Genomic DNA, 24,568 nt, shown 5'->3' with positions numbered 1-24,568 from the left:
GAAAATGAAAAATACATTGTTAAAAAGTTACAAAACTCTCTTAATGGAACAAATATATATCCAAATTTTTCTCAATGACCATGACAGTCTCCAAATGATGAAAGTTTGGGATCATAATTAATGCACACATAATGGCATCACAAGCCATTTCTGAGTTCAAAGCCTCTTTGTCTTGCAATGTTTATCAGACTGAGTGAAGAATTTTTAACCACTTTCCTCCCAGTTTGACTTGTCCAGAATCACGATCCATCCTGAACAACCTTTGTGTCCAATAAGAACATGTGGTACAAAAAATGACTTGGACAACAATCATCCTTCAGTGACATAACAGTATCAAATGATCCCTATGTCCAGTTCAAGCATCTATTGTTTCTTTGTTACATTGTTCTTCCTGGACACAAACTTTCAATAGACCCTCCCCCCTTTTGACCTTGTCTCAAACTTGAGACAAAGTCATGAAACACTCTGATAACATAAGCAAGCTTAGTGTAACTTATTTCAAAGAAAAGCTATGGCTCGGACACAACTTGCATAAACAAACAGGGCAATACCTACATACCCCTAAAAAATTTATGTTTGCAAAAAATAACAAAAATTGATGAGTATATCACCATCTACAATATGGCTCCTGCTGCTGCCATGGTGAGTCAGTACAAACATTTTCTGCAGACTAACAATCACCTCACTGCCTCTTTGTAATTGTCAATGATGGAAGACGTTTCTTCAAAGGCCTCATTAAAATCATCCTTCAATGAAAAGAAGAAATCATTTTACAACTGCATCTGTCACAGATACATCTATTAAACAAATATTGATACTCATCAAACAATGTAGGGGCGTATTGCCTTTTGGTTTTTCTGTTTACCTGTCTGTAAACAAACATTAACATCGGTCATAACTATACATTGTGTAGAGACTTCACATAACTAGAGGCCCATGGGTCACATCGCTCACCCGAACCTTTGCACTTTCCCATCCCAAATATCCCCCCCCCCCCCCCAACCTTGTAGGACCACTCTAAATAAACAATACATGATGGTGTGAACAAACTTGGTGTAAACCAACTTGAATCTACATTCTAAACTATATGAGAAGATATCCCATACCCAAAAAGAATGCCATATAGACGAATCTTGACAAACACCAATGCAATAGGTCACCTTAACTTTAATTAGGTTATGTGTAATTATGTTAATTTTTTTAGTTCACTTTGTGTATAACTTACCTCTGTAGCCCCATATCTCCAGTACCAGTGTAAGTATGCCCCTGTATAACTTACCTCTGTAGCCCCATATCTCCAGTACCAGTGTAAGTATGCCCCTGTATAACTTACCTCTGTAGCCCCATATCTCCAGTACCTGTATAAGTATGTCCCTGTATAACTTACCTCTGTATCTCCAGTACCAGTGTAAGTATGTCCCTGTATAACTTACCTCTGTAGTCCCATATCTCTAGTACCAGTGTAAGTATGCCCCTGTATAACTTACCTCTGTAGTCCCATATCTCCAGTACCAGTGTAAGTATGTCCCTGTATAACTTACCTCTGTAGTCCCATATCTCCAGTACCAGTGTAAGTATGTCCCTGTATAACTTACCTCTGTATCTCCAGTACCAGTGTAAGTATGTCCCTGTATAACTTACCTCTGTATCTCCAGTACCAGTGTAAGTATGTCCCTGTATAACTTACCTCTGTAGCCCCATATCTCCAGTACCAGTGTAAGTATGTCCCTGTATAACTTACCTCTGTATCTCCAGTACCAGTGTAAGTATGTCCCTGTATAACTTACCTCTGTAGCCCCATATCTCCAGTACCAGTGTAAGTATGCCCCTGTATAACTTACCTCTGTAGCCCCATATCTCCAGTACCAGTGTAAGTATGTCCCTATATAACTTACCTCTGTATCTCCAGTACCAGTGTAAGTATGTCCCTGTATAACTTACCTCTGTATCTCCAGTACCAGTGTAAGTATGCCCCTATATAACTTACCTCTGTAGCCCCATATCTCCAGTACCAGTGTAAGTATGTCCCTGTATAACTTACCTCTGTATCTCCAGTACCAGTGTAAGTATGTCCCTGTATAACTTACCTCTGTAGCCCCATATCTCCAGTACCAGTGTAAGTATGCCCCTGTATAACTTACCTCTGTAGTCCCATATCTCCAGTACCAGTGTAAGTATGTCCCTGTATAACTTACCTCTGTAGTCCCATATATCCAGTACCAGTGTAAGTATGTCCCTGTATAACTTACCTCTGTAGCCCCATATCTCCAGTACCAGTGTAAGTATGTCCCTGTATAACTTACCTCTGTATCTCTAGTACCAGTGTAAGTATGTCCCTGTATAACTTACCTCTGTATCTCCAGTACCAGTGTAAGTATGTCCCTGTATAACTTACCTCTGTATCTCCAGTACCAGTATAAGTATGCCCCTGTATAACTTACCTCTGTATCTCCAGTACCAGTGTAAGTATGTCCCTGTATAACTTACCTCTGTAGCCCCATATCTCCAGTACCAGTGTAAGTATGTCCCTGTATAACTTACCTCTGTATCTCTAGTACCAGTGTAAGTATGTCCCTGTATAACTTACCTCTGTATCTCCAGTACCAGTGTAAGTATGTCCCTGTATAACTTACCTCTGTATCTCCAGTACCAGTGTAAGTATGTCCCTGTATAACTTACCTCTGTATCTCCAGTACCAGTGTAAGTATGTCCCTGTATAACTTACCTCTGTATCTCCAGTACCAGTGTAAGTATGTCCCTGTATAACTTACCTCTGTAGCCCCATATCTCCAGTACCAGTGTAAGTATGCCCCTGCTTTGTACATTTTCTGGGAACGGGAGAGAAGGAATTCCAGGTGGTCAACGACAGAACTATGATTAGAGGCCACCGACAGGGAGGCAGATTTAGAACCGGAGAGGTTATTCCTGGCTGTCAATAAATAGAAGTATATGTATGTATTAAAATAGGGACTTCATGTCCTGTAAAAGTAAACACAATAATGTCATAAATCTGAAAAACTTGCATATATTATTCTTTAAAAATGAAATTCCCAATTTATCTCTTGAATCCTCATTTTATACACATCTGACCTACTGTGGTAGTGAAAACAATGATCTTCTTACTTTCTAATACCTGTTGTTGATATCAATAATAATAAAGCCTTTATTTATCCAGGATAACACAAATTAGCATATAGCTAGTTTCCATTGTGGTCCTGCATAATGAACAGACTATTCAAAGTGTTCCAAGTAACACATAACCTATCTACATGTTACACTTACCCTCCCAGGCTCCTCTTTGTTGGGAAATATTAGAAATATCATGTGACAGAGTTTCAATATTATTCAAGTTTCACCCATTACAGGTTACAGCTATAGGCTACACTATATTCCTTTCAACTTGATTTTTATCAATATCCATGGTGTAAAAGACCGGAAATGCAAATCTGAGTGACATTGTATGGCTCTTTGGTTACCAACTTGAATTTACACTTTTAACAAGGTTAAACCAATTCATTCTCCTAATAACAGATGGACGGATGAAAAGAAAGACAGATAAACAGACATGTGAGACCTATACACAGCCAATGTTTGTAGGAGACTGGCTGAATATCCAGAAATATCAATAAAAAATATCTACAAATGGTCATCACTTCCTCACATATCAATATGAAAACACCAGGTCACCAAGTTTACATACACATGTAGTATTAGTATTCAACATTTCAACAAAATTTGGTGTGGAGTAAATGAACAGCCTCTCTGAGAAAATCTCTGGACAAAATGTGGGTACAGAAAAACTGAGTGAAAACATACCTCAACTTCATTGACAGAGGTACAATAAGCATAATTTGTAAGTGGTTTATTGGAAAACTGTGATTTAATTCAGAACAAGCATTGGGCAGTGGTTCCTGTGTGTCTACAGTTGGCACTAAGATTTGAAAGCTACCTGTCCAGATATCCATGGGAAACGGATTCCAAGGGACACAACTGTAGGCATTTTTCACTTTCTTCTCTAGTGTTACCATGGCAGGATGAAAACTCTCAGTACTGTCACCTCTAGCAACAATTAAATTGGCAATGCTTTTATACTAGGTCTATCAAGGAAAACTTAGAGGAAATCAAAATCATTAAATATTAATTGTCTTGAAATTAATTAAGGTGATTTTGATTGGCTGAAAAAATTCTTTGATTTATGCATCAAAGAAAACCTGATTTTGATTTTGTGTTGCGTATTGATACATCATATGAATTTGAAAACAAAATCATACTTTGTTATTCAAACTCAATGTTTTAAAATATTCAGATGATAATCAATTGATAAGGAATAAATCTTATAATTTTTTTCTTGATAGCAGTATCATAGGCAAAATAGGACAGAATTTTTTTTCATCAAACTGCTACGTGCATTGATGCAGTTTTCAGTCCAATTTTCCCAATAATATCTGCATCAAGAAAAGAATTATAAGATTCATTTCTTAAATCCAACTTATCATTACAGTTTCACCAATTTTTGTGGGTATCAAATTTTGTACATTTGCCAAACGTACAGTTATATTGAGATGTGATGTCATGAATAGATGCATAACGTCCTCCTCCCTTTATGAGTAAAAGACTGTACTTCATTGACCATTAGAACCATGGAATCAATACAAAAGGATACCGATTTCCCATCCTTGCTGTATCTATTGAGACTTAACAAAAGCTGACTCATCATGGCTTCCCAGCTCAATTTGCTGAAATCACAATGATGAAAATATCAAGGATAATAAATAATACTGTAAATGTATTGCATTTGGCTGTGTATTCTATTTAGCGCATTTGGCGGAACGCAGCTTCCGCTAAATCAAGTACATCGCTAAATGCCATCCGTAAATCTAGATGTTTAAAGTAATTCAGGAATGCGCTAAATCAAATCTACGCTAACTTGTTGAAAAAACGATTTCCGCCAAATATCGTACACACCAAATATAATACATTTACAATATAATACTGTACATGGTTTCACTGCAGTTATTCTAAACATGTTTTTCAACAGTCACTGCAAATTTTTATTTCACCTGCGAGCTATGTGGTTGATTTGTATGATTTTATTTCCAGGATGTGGACATAGTGACCTGACCATTTCCCAGGGTTCCATTCCAATGCTTGCTCCACTAAAAGTATAAACAATCAACATTCAAAACTAATTATTTATGGTTACATATACATATCTTGAAGGGACTGGTTCACGTTTTTCGAAAGAAATGTTTTTTCATTTCTGATGTTTAAAATTAGAAATATAACTCATTTAATGTTGACAACCAAAATTTTGACCTTCTGAATGCAAGGATAAGAGCAGTATTTTAGCTATAATTTTGTGTTATGTAAATAAAGACTAGAGTCTTTTTATGTAAACAAACAAACCAGTGAAACGTTAATTTTGTAATTTAAAGCATCTCCATTTTGTACAATCACAAATTTTTTTAAATGACACATTTTACCAAAAGCATACTTGAGATGTGACATAAATAATAAACTTGGATAAACATCCATTTATTTTGAAAACTTCGTAAACAATAACACACCATCTTTGTTTTGAAAACAAAAAATAAACTCTCTATAATGAGCTTCTGTCATGATAAATAACCTTAATTTCTTTTATGAAACCTTGTAAACATGTTAGACTAGATTTTTATCATTTGAATAGAGTAACAAAATTTGGGGGGAAATCGTAAATCAGTCCCTTAAAGCACTGTTATTACTGTTACCTTCAAATCATTGATTGACTATTGCACAGTACATATATTCATATCTCTGTGAATTACTACAGCTGTACATGCATTCAAGTTGTGCTCTCTCTCTCTCTCTCTCTCTCTCTCTCTCTCTCTCTCTGATTTTTACATACATGGCCACACTTTACAGGGTGACAGACATACCATTTGGTTGTTAGTCTCTCTCTCTCTCTCTCTCTCTCTCTCTCTCTCTCTGATTTTTACCTGTCTCTCTCTCTCTCTCTCTCTCTCTGATTTTTGCATGCCACACTTTACAGGGTGACAGTCATACCGTTTGGTTGTTAGTCTTTCTCTGTCTGTCTGTCTGTCTCTTTCTCTCTCTCTCTCTCTCTCTCTCTCTCTGATTTTTACCTGTGTTTTTCTCTGATTTTTACATACATGGCCACACTTTACAGGGTGACAGACATACCATTTGGTTGTTAGTGTGTCAGTTGGTAGGAGGACACCACAGAGAGCAGCAGCTATGTTTTCATTCATCTGATTAAAGGACACCGTCTCCATCTTCTTTTTCAGACGGTCCAGTATGTTGTCATTATGTGTCAATATGTTACAGTCCGTGTACCTGAATGTTATAGATCTTCAATCAAAATAATGCACTACACTGTACATGTATATGTATTTCAAGAATAGACTTGATAAATCAGATATGCAATTCTGGTTTTCAAAACAAAGAATTTAGAAATATTATATGCTGTAATCTTTTCAAAGTGACCAGCACAAAGTGTTTTACCAATACACAAGGATTAACACGGTGTAGTGTTTTAAAAATACACAAGGATTAACAAACGGTGTAATGTTTTACCTATACACAAGGATTAACAAACGGTGTAATGTTTTACCTATTCAAAAACGCTGTGGTGAGAAGTGAGTTATAATGTTGGAGGGGGCTTTCTCCACTCCGACAGGGAGCAAAGGAACAGGATAAAAGGTGGTTCATGGGGTAGTCATCTCGTATCATCTCGCACAGCTTCGATCCCAAACCTAACAAAATCAGTACAAAACATGGGGTAGTCATCTCATATCATCTCGCACAGCTCAGATCCCAAACCTAACAAAATCAGTACAAAATATGGGGTAGTCATCTCGTATCATCTTGCACAGCTCAGATCCCAAACCTAACAAAATCAGTACAAAACATGGGGTAGTCATCTCGTATCATCTCGCACAGCTCAGATCCCAAACCTAACAAAATCAGTACAAAACAGTGCAGGTTTATTGTTCCCTTTGATATACTGTAAATCCCTTATTTTATGCAAGTACTTTAATATGGCGATATGAACATGAATTCGTAAAATCGTCTGTTAATCAAGAGTTCTTGCATGTATTTTAGCAACAGAAAATTAAAAGCTAGTAATTTCATTTCACAAGTGATGCCTCTCACGAAATTACGTGATAATAGATTCCTCGCGTATCTTTAGGAATCTACAGTAGTATACACAGATTTGGAAATGACAGGTGAGACTTGATGCTACACTCCCTACCTGACCCGGTTCCTCCGGACAAACTGTGCATGAGAATACAGCCACTGAAGGAATCGCATCTGTTACAAACAACAAATATAAAATAGAAATTTTATTATATTAATATTTCAAATACACCAAACAAGCATAAGACAGTGAAATGTATTCAACACTAAATACTAAAAATCATTGTCATAGAGGTTTAATTCTTATTCTTCTCAGGGAGTAGGCACATCCCCGTGAACAGCAGTAAAGGGCAATAACTCATCAACCATTAAATTGAGTCCTGACGAACATGAATATTTTCCTCATACCACGAAAATTTTATCTAACAATAATAAGTGATTCTACAATTACTGTATCTAATTGACCATAATTTCAGGTGTAGGATCATCAAGAAAATGTTGATATCATTAAATTTCTGTACCTTTCTATTTCCGTCCTCAACATTTCCATTGTATCCTCCACTATGTGATCCTCTCCTTTCTTTAACAATCCATTGTAACCTATCAACAAATGATTTATTACATTGAATACTACTACTCAGAATAAGGTTAACTGTAACATCATAGCCCTTCCCAATGTTTTAGGGTAGATCACCCTCATGTGACTTATCAATATCAATGGTCGAAAATGGAAATTCCACTCAATGTAGCTTAATTTAATTCACAGCCAAAGGAAATGTATATGTTGCCATCTTTTTTAAGATGTCAGATATATGAAAAGAGAAGTATAGGTCAACATCAGAAAATCAAACATTTTTGTAAACCAGAATAATAAAAAATAGATAAAAACTTGTTAAAACGACGAATTTTATAAATTAATTGTGGATATTATGGAAACCGTTGTATTTAATAGATATATACAGCAGAGAAAATATCTGCATAGGACTGGAGTTATTGCCCTTGACAACATTTTTTTCATTACAAATAATTGATTATTTACAGAAAATAGAAACTTTTTCAATATCAACAGTTTACCAGATTTTTTATTTTATCCAGTGAATAAAATTCCTCTAAAAGATATATTTCTATCATGTGCAAAGTTTACTCTAAAGATTTTTGCAAAAACCAATGACATCACACGAGGATCGATCCACCTTAAAGGGGCATTAGCTGCCATTTTTTAATCAAAAATTGAATTCAATGAAAATTGCTCTGTATCATATTTTTCAGTAATAACACCAGTATTTAATTACTTCAAACACTTTTTAACCTCAAAATAGGCACATGAATTTTGGTGATTAAATGGATTGTCTTGCAAGTCAATAATTCTTCCTAATTTATTTATTTCTTTACACTAACATAGTTTTAATAGGTTTCTCTTGTTTTTGTACAAAATAAAAAGTTTTTATTTGTCATTAATATATATTTCTTTGCCATTGAGAGATTTTGAAAAAAAAAAAGATTGCTATCACTTTCACAGCTAATGCCCCTTAAATATTCCAATGAAAATCCAACTCCAACAAAAATTTGTGCTTTTATAGTATTAAGAGGCCAAACATGTAACAAAAATACAAGTATTACATCATAAAAGAACTAAGTTTGAGTTTTATACCTAATGCCCAGTTCGTTCCTCTTCCTCTCTTTCCACACACTAAATTCTTTTTCCTGTAGTATATATAAGTACCAGGTAAGAATTTCATGTGTTTTACAGTTTCCTTGTGGAATCACATAACAAAGGCATAATTTCAGCTTTAAAAAATTCAAACACTGGCACGTCCCTTAACAGGAAACTATTTTTTGTTTGTCTGGAATAAAATTATTTTCACTACGTTCCTTTGAGATATCAGGTAGCTTTTCTTTTAATTCTAGTTATTTATCATCATAATTTTATGAATACTTAATATGTATCATACAAATTTTAAAAAACCTGTAATAAGCGATATTCATTTAGTTATACAGACATGCTGCTTGCTTTAACTTTTGACTATATCTCATGCTTGTAATCATTTCTGTAGTTTACTAAGAGATCCTTCACAAGAAAATACAATCTAGCTTCAACCAGTCTTGATAAATCTTTAAACTGATATAAAAATTAAATATAACGCATATTATGCAATAGACCCTTATACAAAACTCGAACTGTAATGACAAAAGTTGCATAATTCTTAATGTGGGTAAATGCAGCCACATTGTTTTCCTACAATACACTTTAGGTCAAACAAATTTATACATTGTTTGTAAACATGAATGATCACTGATAACTACAAAAATATTGTTTAATTAAGTAAACATGTCGGACAAGTGCATGTCACACAAAATCTTTAGCTAGAAATTATCAAGGCATAGTAAAATATTCGCATTAAATCAAATCGCAAGTACTTGATACTTATACCATGCTGACATTAAAAACTGTAAACTTCCTTAGTCTAATGGAAACTTATTTTTTGCTCACCTGAGCTGAATGCTCGAGACCTTTTCTGATCACCGTTTGTTAGTCGTATGTCCGTCTGTATGACTTGGTAAATTTTTCACATTTTCATCTTCTTCTCCAGACCCACTGGGCCAATTTCATTCTAACTTGGCACAAATCATCCTTGGGTAAAGGGGATTCAAGTCTGTTTAAATAAGGCCATCCTCCCTTCAAAGGGGAGATCATCAAGAAAAGGCAAAAATAGGGTGGGATCATTTAGAAATCTTCTGATTGAGAACCACTGGGCCAGAGAATTGAAATTTACACGAAAGCTTCTTGATATTATGTAGATTCAAGTTTGTTCAAATCATCTGATGAGTAGAAGACGAGCTCAGCCGTGGGTATCCGACGATGGGCTCCTGGGGATAGGGTTGGGCCACAAAAGTTTTACATGCAAATTAATATATAGGGAAAATCTTCTTGAGAACAGCAGCTCCATGATTAGTCATATTTATATGCAAGCATCCCCAGGTAATGCAGATTCAAGTTTGTTCAAATTGTGGCCCCTAGGAGTATGATGGGGCCACAGGATCTCTTACCTGGGAATATATAGGGAAACATTTTTAAAAATCTTAAGTAGGGCTGGATCAATATAGCGATATACATCGGTATTTTTTATTGATACGATAACCGATACAGCGAGTCCCGTATCGTTTAATATATCAAGAGTGGTTATTAATTTATCTTACAGCGAGATTTCATTAAACAAATATATTGAAAATATAAGAACGAACTATCTAAATGTCATTCGCTCCATGACTGCAAACAACGCAAACATGTGTCGAAAGTGTGCACGTGGTGACGATACCATGGTCTCAGTTTTCAAATATTACATATTTGTCGCTTGAAAAAACTGAAGTGTAACGTTTGTGGAGAGAAAAATATGTTAACAATATTGATAAAAGCGAAATCATAGATAATAATTTCATGCACAATTGTCTTTTATGACAGATTAATTCAAGCTAACACTATATGCAAATGAAATAAAAGAATAGGTGAAACTTTATTTTTGTTATTATTTAATCATTTTAATCCTCAAAATTAAGTGTAAATGTTCTTATATTGTATTGTCAATACGTATCACATATTGTCTCTCTGTATTGCAATACGCATCATATCGAAATTTTCCAAACGATACCCAGCCCTAATCTTAAGGTAGTTCAAATTCAAGTTTGTGAAATTCAGAGTCCCGGGGGATTAATGTGGGACCGCAACAAGCAATCAAAGTTGTAGATGGAAATATACAGGAAATTAATAAAACAAATTGTTTTAAAGAGTAGCAGAGCCACACTAATCATGTCAAAATGCAAGCGTTCCTAAGTTGTGTGGACTTTTCAATTCAAATCATTAATACTGGGGTTAGGGTGGATCAAATTTAACATAATGCATACATAGAGGAAAGAAAATCTTTAAAAAAAAAAGCATCCCCACGTTGTGTGAATTCAAGTTTGGTTATGTTGAGACCCTTTGGGACTAAGTTGGAGCCACAATATGGGGTCAACATTTTTCATGGAAATAACCTGTACAGGTGTACTACTGTCACCTTCCTGTATACACCTGTACTACTGTCACCTTCCTGTATCCTGTACTACCATCACCTTCCTGTATACACCTGTACTACTCTCACCTTCCTGTATACACCTGTACTACTGTGACCTTCCTGTCTACACCTGTACTACTGTCACCTTCCTGTATACACCTGTACTACTGTTACCTTCCTGTATACACCTGTACTACCGTCACCTTCCTGTCTACACCTGTACTACTGTCACCTTCCTGTATACACCTGTACTACTGTCACCTTCCTGTATACACCTGTACTACTGTCATCTTCCTGTATACACCTGTACTACTCTCACCTTCCTGTATACACCTGTACTACTATCACCTTTCTGTATACATCTGTACTACTGTGACCTTCCTGTATACACCTGTACTACTGTCACCTTCCTGTGTACACCTGTACTACTGTCACCTTCCTGTATACACCTGTACTACTGTCACCTTCCTGTATACACCTGTACTACTGTCACCTTCCTGTATACACCTGTACTACTGTCACCTTCCTGTATACACCTGTACTACTGTCACCTTCCTGTATACACCTGTACTACTGTTACCTTCCTGTATACACCTGTACTACTGTCACCTTCCTGTATACACCTGTACTACTGTTACCTTCCTGTATACACCTGTACTACTATCACCTTCCTGTATACACCTGTACTACTGTCACCTTCCTGTATACACCTGTACTACTATCACCTTCCTGTATACACCTGTACTACTATCACCTTCCTGTATATACATGTACTACTATCACCTTCCTGTATACACCTGTACTACTGTCACCTTCCTGTATACACCTGTACTACTGTCACCTTCCTGTATACACCTGTACTACCATCACCTTCCTGTATACACCTGTACTACTGTCACCTTCCTGTATACACCTGTACTACTGTCACCTTCCTGTATACACCTGTACTACTGTCACCTTCCTGTATGCCAAATAGAACCTTTCACTGATGATCCTGCTACTCATTGGCCTCTATTCCATAAGACTCATCTGCATGTCCTGTGACATCATCAGTGCTACCCCTCTACTTATGCTGGTCTTCTTCTCTTACACACAATACTATCTCTCCTGTTGCCAGCCTTGTTCTACCATCTGCACTCACTTATCCCAGTAATATCCATCCCATACCTATTCATCTCATTTACCGCTTGCACTGCTACCCCTGCAGCATACATTGTTCATACATTCCACATTCCACATTTCATGTATCCTTTGAGGGCTAACAACGATCTGGTCACATGCTCGGCTTCTCGAAGGCTTTGGCCCAACGTCATCATGCTGCCGTTTTCACTTCCACTCTCCTCGGCCCCAGCAGTAGTTATCCCAGTCTGATTTGAATTTCTAGTATCAATCGGTTTCTGTAACAATGTTGTTTTTCCATGAATGGGGTGTTAACCCAGACCAAACCCCCAACCAGGAGGACCAGGGTTTTCTGTAGGGGTCCCCTCCCAGACAGAATTTCTATCCTCATGAGGTCCATCTGCTCCGTCAGTCTAGGTTTGGAATCAGAGTTTTCCTTCTCCTAAGTGGATTTATGGGGGAAGGTTAACAATCACAAAACATCTCTAGGTGCAATAAGCACTATAATCCTATCCATGCTCTACTGCTCACAAAATTCAAAGACATAATCGTAATTCAATGTTTTAGATAAAATAAAAATTTTGGAGGGGGATCTGAAAGTTAAAGAAGTGAAAAAAGAAACAGCACAGCATGAGATTTTTAGGTGAATAACGGTAGTCAGGAGATGACTTTCAAAATATTGAGCTTCCCTGGTGAGACCGAGACTCCTGGTGAGACCGAGACTCCTGGTGAGACTAAGACTCCTGGTGAGACTGAGACTCCTGGTGAGATCGAGACTCCTGGTGAGACCGAGACTCCTGGTGAGATCGAGACTCCTGGTGAGACTGAGACTCCTGGTGAGACTGAGACTCCTGGTGAGATCGAGACTCCTGGTGAGACAAAGACTCCTGGTGAGATCGAGACTCCTGGTGAGACCGAGACTCCTGGTGAGACTGAGACTCCTGGTGTGACTGAGACTCCTGGTGAGACCGAGACTCCTGGTGAGACTAAGACTCCAAGACTCCTGGTGAGACTGAGACTCCTGGTGAGACTGAGACTCCTGGTGTGACCGAGACTCCTGGTGAGACCGAGACTCCTGGTGAGACCGAGACTCCTGGTGAGACCGAGACTCCTGGTGAGACTGAGACTCCTAGTGAGACCGAGACTCCTGGTGTGACTGAGACTCCTGGTGAGACCGAGACTCCTGGTGAGACTGAGACTCCTGGTGAGACCGAGACTCCTGGTGAGACCGAGACTCCTGGTGAGACTGGGAAAACAAATATGTCTGTACTAGGCTATATGTATACTTTCTCAAAACTAATGTAATTTGAATAAATGTAGAAATGGAAAATGTTTTTGCTTTCATAGTATATATGAAGAGTCCTAGAAAGCAGAAGTATACTATCCATAAACATCCATCACCTCTCATCTGAGACAAGGTTACAAGAGTTATGAAGGTTACAGGCTTCTCTTGTGAGACATGATCAAATTCTGCGAATCAAGTTACTGTAGCAATGTTAAATCTATTATAATTATGTATTCTTACATGTAAATACACGTTTACATGATAATGAATGTATTCCTATAGGCAAAAAGACAAACATACAGGGAAGTTATTTTATGTCAATCATTTTCCACAAAAATAAACATGCACTGATGCATTTTGACATCATCAGTTTCAGAGAGACATGATCAAGTGAGGTGATCCAGAAAGTCGGATCAAACTTTGAATTTAAAAGCATCAAAACAGAGATTATTGATTGGCTTCTACTTCAGATCTACCAATCAGTGGCCTTCACCATCAAGATAACTATTCTTTCACGATAGGGTGTGCACAGTTCAAAATTTTGTGATTTTTTTTTTAAAATAGTATTTACAGTAAAAAGAACAGTCTGATATTTGCTTAATGATTTTGTAACTGAGCCTTGAAGGAGTCAAGACTTGGCGCCAGGAGCACAGTTGAGGTTAATCCGAGATTCCTCTGACTCTTACCCCCGCTTTTATATTTGACATATGCGGGGGAGAGTCAGAGCGGACTCCATATTGAAAAGTGGGAATTCAGCGACACCAGCTGGTGTCACTGCTTTACCTACCTCTTACAACTTTATTTCGCGGATCTATCTTCCAAGACGTGAGAATTCAGTTATCGGAAGATAAATCTATAAATAGATCATGATTAATACGATGCTATCGCCGTTTAAACGGCCCTAACACCGACAAATGGAGCATCACTTGAATTAGGTCGCCGCCTCGCCATTTGATTTCTTTGCGCATGACGTCAGCACATATAAACACAAAATTCCATCCTTTAAACGGTGATAGCATCGTATTAATCATGATGTATTTGTAGAATAATCTTCCGATAAATGTATAATCGCGTCTTGGAAGATGGGTCCGCGAAATAAAGTTGTAAGAGGTAGGTAAAGCAGCGACACCAGCTGGTGTCGCTGAATTCCCACTTTTCAATATGGAGTCCGCTCTGACTCTCCCCCGCACATGTCAAATATAAAAGCGGGGGTAAGAGTCAGAGGAATCTCGGATTAAGTTGAGGTGGGCAGGATATACCATTCTTTGATGGTATGAGGATAAAAAGATTCTTTCCTGCCGGTGGATCTACATGATGGAATTCGCATGACTTCACTGTTACTATTTCTTGTTATTACCTAATCTACTAATATAAATTGATATTACATATTTTTTTTCTGTTTTCCAACTTTAATCAGCAGAGAAAGGTACACAAAATGAGCAGGGGTGAAACAGTTCATCACGTAACCTACTATTACCCAATCACAAAATGAACTGTTTCCCGGTCACATGAAAAATTATTGCCGGATTAGGTAATAAAACAATTATTTCATGCCTACTCAGGGAAACAGATTGTTCGGTTAAGTGGTAAAAGCCTGTAAGTTTATTGCTTACGTCCACTATTCTAACTATATTAAAAATTTGAATAGTTGCAATTGTAGAAAACTGATGGCAATATGCTACAAATATGTACAGTACAAACGATATATCAAGCATATATCATGGTTCCTGAACCGGCTGCATGTTGTTCATAAATTCCTTAAAGAATCCACTTTTATCCACTTCCAAATAATAATATTACCTAACAGTGTTTGTCTTGGCTATCTTGGCGATGACTTTCGTCTCACTGTCAATGTGGACAGAACGCTGCATTCCATCAGCGTGGAGAAATGTCCGACTACAATGACAAACGTAACAAAATTGTCAGTCTGACTGGACTGTGCGCTGTTACCGTCAGCGTACACGACACTGTGAGGCAAGCGTTAATCCAATAATTAGAACAAAGCGGACTCTCCATAAAATTATTTCTAGATACTAGATAGATAAAGTGTTTACTTGACTGTAACATTTTCATCTTTGACAGCTCTTTTCCAAAACGGTAAACCGACTTGGTTACCGCATTGACCAACATGCAGAAACACTGTTGACATTTTCCAGCTCGGGATCGAAATTCTGAACTTGTTGAAAGTGTTCCTGAATTCTGTATCCGAGATAATTCAACCCTGCATGATCTAAACTTCCAACATTAGTATATTTTGGTAAATTGAAATTTTTAAAAGATTACTATAGATGAAAAATCGTTATTTAATTGATATTTATTACCAATCAACTTTTCCCTGACAATCATATCCTCCAAAATTGATCTTGGGATGCAAACTTGTGTCAATAATTTTATTAACGCGCGAAAAATTCATATCCCAACGAAGGTACTAAGTAGTCTAGAGATTTGCTGGAGTTAATAGTTAAGTTTTCACTGATAATAACGCTGATACGCTAGTTAATTCAGACTCATAGAAGCAAGGCATAGCCACTAATTAGTGTTTTCATAATTTAATGGCGTCATCATTATATTGATTCAATGACGTAACATGCCTTTAAAACTGTGTTTGCCTCTGCCGCATCTCAGTGTGCAAAATTAACGACAGAGCAATACTCATAAGTGTTGTTAACTAGATCTAGTCAGTCTCTGCTGTGGACAGGATTATAAGATATTTTTTAATACTTTGTGTAATTGTTTGAGAAAACTCTGCCAACATATTTGTAGCTCACCTGAGCTTAACTTTTCTGATCACCTGTTGTCCGTTGTACATCTGTCTGTAAACTTCTCACACTTTCAACTTCTTTTCCAGATCTATTGGGCCAATTTCAACCAAAATTGGCAAAAATCATTCTTTGGTGAAGAGGATTCAAGTGTGAATGTCAACCCTCTTCTCCAAGGGGAGATAATCTCAAAAATACACTGACAGTTTTTAAAATCTTCTTCAGAACTAGGCTAGCAAGACAAAACTTTGCACAATTAAAACATCCCTAGGTAAAGGCCTTTCAGGGGATTCAAGTTTGTTCAAATGAAGGGCCATTGCTTCCTTCAAAGGAGATATAATCATGAAAATGCAAAAAGAGGGTGGAATCATTAAAAAATATTCTAAAGAACCACTGAGCCAGAAAAGTTCAAGATTACAGGGCAGCTTCCTGACATAATGCAGATTCAAGTTTGTTAAAAAAAAAAAAAAGCACAGTCCCCAAGGGTAGAGTGGGGCCTCAATAGGGATCAAAGTTTTACATGTGAATATATAGCAAATTTCTTCTCAAGAACCACTGGGCCAGAAAAGTTCAAATTTACATGAAAGCTTTCTAACTTAGTGCAGATTCTAGTTTGTAAAAATCATCGCACCCAGAGGAAGAGTGGAATGACAATAGGGGATCAAAGTTTTATATGCTAATGTAAGAATATCTTTAAAAATATCTCTTGAACTATTTGATTAAGCTAGGGCTTTCATATTTTGTATATACATTTCTTATGGCAAAACCTTTCATGTGATCCAATGGTGTGTGATTTTGTTACCTGACCTGGAAATTTGACCTACTTTTGATAAAAATCCTACTTATAATTCAATATGCCCTGAACTATCTAAGGCAGATCTTTCTTATCTTGCATATTAATTTCTTATTGAAAGACCTTTCATTTCATATCATGTTCTTTGACCTTGTTACTTTAAACTTCAAGTTTGACCTACCTTTAAGAAAACATAATCTATTAAGTGTAATATATCTGACTTTATACACTATTTTCGGTAGGGCGTTCATATTTTGTATAGAGATTGTGGCAAGCCATTGTGACACAGTGGTGTTTGATCTTTTGACCTTAGAATTTGACCTACCAAAAAAAATTGACCTATTTAATATCTCCTGAACTATTTAAGGTAGGGCTTTCATATTTTGTTTAGAGATTATGGCAAGACATTGTGACACAATGGTGTTTGATCTTTTGACCTTGGAGTTTGACCTACTTTTAAAATAATCCCTGGATTATTTGAAATCTCCTAAACTATTAAGGTAAGGCTTTCATATTTTGTAGATAGATTCTTTATGGCAAGACCTTGATATACTTTGGTGTTGACCTTGTACAATGACAGGGCCATGGTGGCTCAGGTGAGCAATGTGACCCATTGGCCTCTTGTTTATTTTTATCGACCAGCATGTATCTTCCAAGAATGCATTTTTTAAAACAATTTTATCATTATCATTTGATTTTCCCAGATAGAGAGCATTTGTTGACATTCTGTAGTTCAATTATATGCCTTCTCCCTGACTTGCATTGCTAAAGATATTTTTATTTTGCAATTGAAAGTTAAAGGTTTTACATATTTTAACAATGAATTGTCTTTGAAGTAATTCATTGCAAAACATCTAATATAGTGTAAATTTAAATTTGTTAAAACCATGACATATGACAGGGCTTAAGGCAACAATAAGGATGACAAGGGTTGAAAGGAAACAAATTTCTGAAGAATTACAGGGCTAGATGAATTAATACATCGAATGCAAACATGGTTCAAGCTCAAGAGGCCACTTATGTATAATTTTAGAGATGTATGCAATGTTTCTCAATAATTTATCATGACATTTTACGCACAATTCACTTGCATTCTATCTCATTTCTACAAAAAAATGTTGCAGTATATTACCATGTCTATTTTAGTATTAGCAAATTTTAGTATATTGATAGTTTCTGATTGTTGTAAGTAAAAATATTAAATCAGCTCTTATATATTACAGGAAGTTGTATACAGGTGACTCTCGATAACTCGAAGTTCAAGGGACCTTGATAAAACTTCGAGAGATCGAAATTTGAGTCAAATCCAGAAATTAAAGGTCCGGCCATTATGGCCTAGATTTTATAGCAACTGGAGTGCATATTTATAACATTTCACACATTGTCCTTTAATTTTTATGATACTGTTTAATTAAAATGTGTGATGTTCTGATATTGATTTATAATACTTCTATTTATTTATTTCTGACATCTTTGAAATGGTGTTAACATTATCTGGTTACTGATTAGATTAAACTAAATTAAGTGGAATTAAATACAGTATTTCTACTTTGAACCATTAATATTGATATAAAGTCACTTGAGAGTGGAGGTACGTATTTAAAATTACATTAGCTCTAAATCTGGAAATTTTATTTTGTAGTTAAAATGTGCTATTATGATAGTTTGGTATGTAACTTTAACCATAGTCATTGATCAAATTAAAATTAAGATTTTATCAAAATAAAGAATTTGGTTCTATTGAATATATTGCATTATATAGAAATCAAATTTTGTACAGAAGACAATAATGTAATTTTGCTTCATTCAGAGCCTCTGGATAGGTTTTCTAACACAAATATTAATAACAAAAGTTTATAAACCTTATTTTTTCTGCCATTGAAATATAGTAAATCACAATTTTGCAACAAAAATTTTCGACACCAAAATGAGAGCTAATATTGCTTTAAGATATATATAAAAATGCCATAGCTCAGGTGAGCAATGTGACCCATGAGTAGAAAAATTTTAAGTTTGCAAGATTTATACCCTGTTGAATTTCATAATAGAATAGATATGGTGTATTTTCATTTTCAGCTGAATGAGAAAAAATGCAGTTGAATAGCCACTATGACAAAGACAGTTCTACCTGAAAGATGCTGCAAAAGTGCTAGCTTGAATACTGTCCGAAGACTCTATGAACAATGCACTCGTACTCCAATACTACTGATAAAATACTTTTCCAACCCAAACCTGTCGTAGTAGATACTGTCCTCCTGGTATTCGGCATCCCCATCTTCTTAGCCAACCTCCTAGGAGTTATAGTTGTGTGGCAAAGTACCAAGTTGCCATTCCAGATTCGGTTATTAACTTTAAATCTGGCATATTCAGATGGAGGGATTGGGTTTTTTATGCTCTTTCCACGTGAATGGTTGTATAAGGAGTGCAATATTCGCAAATACTTGTTGGAGCTTTTTGGAACATCAACATTTCTCACCATTACTGCTTTCAACGTAGACAGATGCCTGGCAATCTTCTATGCCATTCAATATGCATTGTTTATCACAAAGTCCAAAATTTTCATCTTGTGCACCATTGTTTGGATTTTTAGTTTGTGTAATGTATATTTGTTGTATTCAAATGAAGAAATGGAAACACTAGGATTCTCCTGTGAGGAGGCATTTGAAGGGAATCTCAGAACAACCAATATAATTGGTCATCTAATCCGTCTTGTCATAATTTTAATAAATATCATCATCATGATAGTGTTATGTGTGTACCTGAAAAACAATATGAAACGGATGTCCTATCCTTCTTTGTCCCATCACAAACTAAGATACTGGGACTATCAAGCCGCGAATTCTGTGAAGAAGATCCTGGTTATCACGATTGTTTTTATTACACTGTACACACCGTACATGATTTGCCAGTTATTTGTGTCCTCTCACATTGAGATTCGGAGTGAATATACAATCAAGGCATTATCTGCGCTTGTCTCGATCCTGAACAGCTTTGTTAATCCCTTCTTGTATGTGTTCCGTTTCACAGAGTGTCGCTTCCAGCTAAAGTTGCTCTTTTGTCACTGTAATAAGTCGGTGATTGAATTGACACAGAAGGAACGCAAGCAGAGTTTTGCAAGTTACACCATTAACGACAGAATGAAATCAAGGCTACATATTCTTCACACAAAAGCCTTACAGAATACTCCTCATGAAATCTCCGAGTGACTCGGATCAAAATGAAAATTTGTGAATTATCATATACACATGTATGTGTTCCAATAAATGCATATTGTTTATACTTCTAGTGTTATACTTATATTCAACGAGACAAATGTAATCAAATCTTTCATGTAATTATGTCGTCGATAATGGTAGTAATTGTTAATGATGTAACAATTGATATTATGTCCCCTACCAGCTCTCCAATATCTGAAAATAAAGTTTATTCAGGGTTAAAACTCGTGTAAAAGTGAATCAATTGTAATGTGAGTTCAATGTTTACTCTACTTGCACACTAAAAAGTGAATCAATTGTAATGTGAGTTCAATGTTTACTCTACTTTCACACTAAAAAGTGAATCAATTGTAATGTGAGTTCAATGTTTACTCTACTTGCACACTAAAAAGTGAATCAATTGTAATGTGAGTTCAATGTTTACTCTACTTGCACACTAAAAAGTGAATCAATTGTAATGTGAGTTCAATGTTTACTCTACACTAAAAAGCTACACTGAAGTTTATATCAATATCTTCAATGTGTAACCTACAAAAAGGACCATAACTCTTGTACAAAGCCGGTTGTGTAGAAACTCGTACTTGATTTATAAATCATCGTTTCAACTGATTAAAGCTAACCATGATGAATGTTAAAACGTCATTTGTAGTTCCTCAGTATAAAGTTTCACATCAAAGAAAAAAAGTAAGGAAATCTAATTTTTTGGAAAGAGTTATAACTGGAATTGAGGCAAGGGTGATGAAGGTTGAACTTGATCGGAAGCTTTTCATAAGGACTACTGTTACTGTAAATTCAGTGCCTCGAAGCTAATGCAGAAACAAAGTGGGAGAGACTGGTTGACTGACAGATACAAGAAACCCATAGTCGGCATGGTCCCTTCAGTTTCAATCAGGACTAAGTAAGGACATCGCGACATTTCTCGTGGATATATAATTTTTTTGTACCATTTCGCGCAAAATTCACATGCATCCTATCTCGTTTCTACAAAAAAAATATTGGGCTATACATGTATATATCTGTTTAAGTGTTAGCATATTTTGATAGTTCCTGGTTGTTGCATGTGAAAATGACAAGTCATGCAGCTCTTATGTATTGCAGTAAGTTGTATAAATGGATATTTATACTGTAGCAGAAATGGACAGAAAAATCTTTGGAACAATCAGGTATTGTACCCAGGACCTTTGAGTGTAACCATGAAGACAATTTAAGGAGGGAGGAATGTAGTAGTTAGGGCTATACGAACTGTGGATATCGGCCTGGATAGCTCAGTGGTTAGAGCACCTGACTAGTAATGCAGGGGTCCCGGGTTCAATTCCCGGTCCAGCCAAAGATTTTCTCTCTCCTATACTACACATTACTAGTTATGTGATCTAACCACTGAGCTACCCAAGCCAATATACAAAGTATTGTAATATTACTACAATATGAAAGTTTATAACCTATTTCAGAAATCGTATAAAAACTCTTCATACTGAGGAGATGAAAAAATTATTTTAGTTAAATGTGAAACTTTGCACATGTTCTCAGTGGGAAACCATACAGGATTGATAGAATATATGAATATTTACAGTCCAGTGAAAAATATTTCAACACCATCAAAATGTCACCAGCTGTAGTACATGTATATATCTGCCAATTTCTGTGATACCTACTCATTTCCACTTTCATTTTACTGGTGATGAGAAACGAACAACATCAGACAGAAAATGTGGTGTTCCTGCTAACCCGACATTCTGTTCTTGATCAACTACTGAACCCATTTACTCCGATTCCCTGCTACATATATGGTCAATTCATTTACTCCGATTCCCTGCTACATATATGGTCAATTCATTTACTCCGATTCCCTGCTACATATACAGTTAATTCATTTAATGGTGGATGTGCCTGTTAGTCTCTCCTCGTTTCTTTAGAGACGTCTTCTTCAAACTTGCTACACTTGGTGAGAGCATTTTAATTATACACAAATATTTTACTTTGATTTTCCACATGTCCTCAACCTTGCATCTCTGGATTTTATATTAACCCAATGATTCATCAACCTTCATCAACAGATCATGGTGGAAGTATGACAACTATGTCTCAGTTTTCTCACCTTAATCTTGCATATAACCATGACCTCACAATTCTAGCTTCTTTCTGAACAACTTACTGAGGATGCTTTCATCAAATTTCAGACATAAATATATATATATATATATATATATCTTGTAAGAACTTAATAATGTGTTGAAGAAGACATATGACCTTGACTTCATATTGCTGGATTTTATGGTGGGTTTGTTTCTTAGCAACCACTGAGGATTTCATGTCTTCGATATTATTTCTATTTTCTTCAGTAGTCACTAAAAGTTTTTCCTTTCAAAACTTCGCTATTGAAGACACAACCCAGATTCTTTCGTTCCATACATAATTTCTTCTAGACATTTGGATTGTATGTCTTCGAGGGCAAAGACAAATTAAAAGGAGGGAGGAATGTAGTAGTTAGGGCTATGCGGACCATAGATATCAGTCTGGATAGCTCAGTGGTTAGAGCACCTGACTAGTAATGCAGGGGTCCCGGGTTCAATTCCCAGTCCAGCTATTCTCTTCTAGACTACAGTATCAAGCTGATACTAGGTAAGCATCTCTTGTAATAACAGAGCATACAGTATATATATCCTTACTCCATTATGTCCTAGTGAGTAAGCATCAGTTATAGGTAAGCATCTCTTGTAATAACAGAGTGTACAGTATATATATCCTTACTCCATTATGTCCTAGTGAGCAAGCATCAGTTATAGGTAAGCATCTCTTGTAATAACAGAGTGTACAGTATATATATCCTTACTCCATTACGTCCTAGTGATCAAGCATCAGTTATAGGTAAGCATCTCTTGTAATAACAGAACGTACAGTATATATATCCTTACTCCATTATGTCCTAGTGAGTAAGCATCAGTTATAGGTAAGCATCTCTTGTAATAACAGAGTGTACAGTATATATATCCTTACTCCATTATGTCCTAGTGAGCAAGCATCAGTTATAGGTAAGCATCTCTTGTAATAACAGAGTGTACAGTATATATATCCTTACTCCATTATGTCCTAGTGAGCAAGCATCAGTTATAGGTAAGCATCTCTTGTAATAACAGAGTGTACAGTATATATATCCTTACTCCATTATGTCCTAGTGAGCAAGCATCAGTTATAGGTAAGCATCTCTTGTAATAACAGAGTGTACAGTATATATATCCTTACTCCATTATGTCCTAGTGAGCAAGCATCAGTTATAGGTAAGCATCTCTTGTAATAACAGAGTGTACAGTATATATATCCTTACTCCATTACGTCCTAGTGAGCAAGCATCAATTATAGGCAAGCATTTCTTGTAATAACAGAACGTACAGTATATATATCCTTACTCCATTACGTCCTATAGTGAGCAAGCATCAATTATAGATAAGCATCTCTTGTACTCTAACCTTCGAGCATCACTCTGATGCTAGTGAACATGTTTCACATTAGACGAGTTTACTTGTCCTCAGCCTGCAGATGAACTATTTGAAAAGTAATTAATTCTAACTAGTAGTATTTCAATCATAACTTGGGTGTTTTAACACAGTGTTTGAATTGGTTGTATACTTCCTGCTGCATGAACCCTAAATGTTAAAAATCAAATAATTTTAAAAGACCTTTCACTATGCCATCTGGGTGTTGTGTTCTGTAATATTTACGAGTGTGTACTGGTAATGCAACGTGAACTCTCCAAGATATCAAAACAAGAATATGCTCTTTATCAAATGTTTCTTCAATTGCAATACATATAATCAAAACAATAATTTCTAATAAATATGCAAAATCATATCACAAAATTAGTAACAATAATAATATAGAAGGCTGATAGATTCTGTCATTGTATAGAATGTCAGAGAGAAAGACAAAAGTCTGGTACACTGGCTGTTTTCATCACATAAAGACTTCTGGGACGGAATGAAATCACAATACACCGTATAAGCACTTGTGCACAAACATACAATGGCAATAGGTCACTTTCTATTATTGTCCATTACAGTTCACTTGTCCGTGGTCTCCAATCATGTTGAAACGTTTCGTAGGTGGAATCATTTTCAAATTGCTGTAAAACCAATAATACAAGCCCTTTAGACAACAATCATGATTAAACTTTATAAAGAATGAGTTGGAATTAAACATCTGTCCTCACTTAC

At 36.1% G+C, this 24,568-nt stretch overlaps 2 protein-coding genes across 3 annotated transcripts in view; one reads left to right on the top strand and one right to left on the bottom strand.

Moving 5' to 3' along the window:
- Positions 1-17,154, bottom strand: part of LOC125680286 (tubulin gamma-2 chain-like) — a 29,779-nt gene extending 12,625 nt beyond the window's left edge. Inside the window, exons 1-12 of one of the 2 annotated variants that reach the window (XR_007371927.2) lie at positions 15,648-15,782; positions 15,394-15,489; positions 8,792-8,844; positions 7,662-7,740; positions 7,256-7,314; positions 6,614-6,755; positions 6,184-6,336; positions 5,061-5,156; positions 4,664-4,736; positions 3,950-4,091; positions 2,772-2,929; positions 612-746 (exon numbers count right to left, since the gene is read on the bottom strand). Coding sequence is in view for 1 of the 2 variants with exons in the window: in XM_048919747.2 (XP_048775704.2) it covers positions 2,772-2,929; positions 3,950-4,083; positions 5,061-5,156; positions 6,184-6,336; positions 6,614-6,755; positions 7,256-7,314; positions 7,662-7,740; positions 8,792-8,844; positions 15,394-15,489; positions 15,648-15,742 (1,065 nt within the window). In the remaining variant the exon portion in view is untranslated. Of the gene's footprint in view, positions 1-611; positions 747-2,771; positions 2,930-3,949; positions 4,092-4,663; positions 4,737-5,060; positions 5,157-6,183; positions 6,337-6,613; positions 6,756-7,255; positions 7,315-7,661; positions 7,741-8,791; positions 8,845-15,393; positions 15,490-15,647 lie in introns of both variants that reach the window. The other variant, XM_048919747.2, reaches the window with a different exon arrangement.
- On the top strand, positions 8,924-20,425 carry LOC125680287 (melanopsin-like). The gene is made up of 2 exons (XM_048919748.2): positions 8,924-9,026; positions 19,222-20,425. Exon 2 carries the CDS (start codon positions 19,329-19,331, stop codon positions 20,349-20,351), a length of 1,023 nt encoding a protein of 340 aa, XP_048775705.2. The 5' UTR covers positions 8,924-9,026; positions 19,222-19,328; the 3' UTR covers positions 20,352-20,425.
- The last annotated feature ends 4,143 nt before the right edge of the window (positions 20,426-24,568 follow it).

Source organism: Ostrea edulis, chromosome 2 (genome assembly GCF_947568905.1).
Source record: "Ostrea edulis chromosome 2, xbOstEdul1.1, whole genome shotgun sequence".
Lineage (NCBI taxonomy): Eukaryota > Metazoa > Mollusca > Bivalvia > Ostreida > Ostreidae > Ostrea > Ostrea edulis.
This window is presented reverse-complemented; position numbering and strand designations above follow the sequence as displayed.

Excerpts from the sequence above, each read along its gene's own strand:
- LOC125680287 (XM_048919748.2), top strand. The coding sequence starts at position 19,329 with ATGCACTCGTACTCCAATACTACTGATAAAATACTTTTCCAACCCAAA.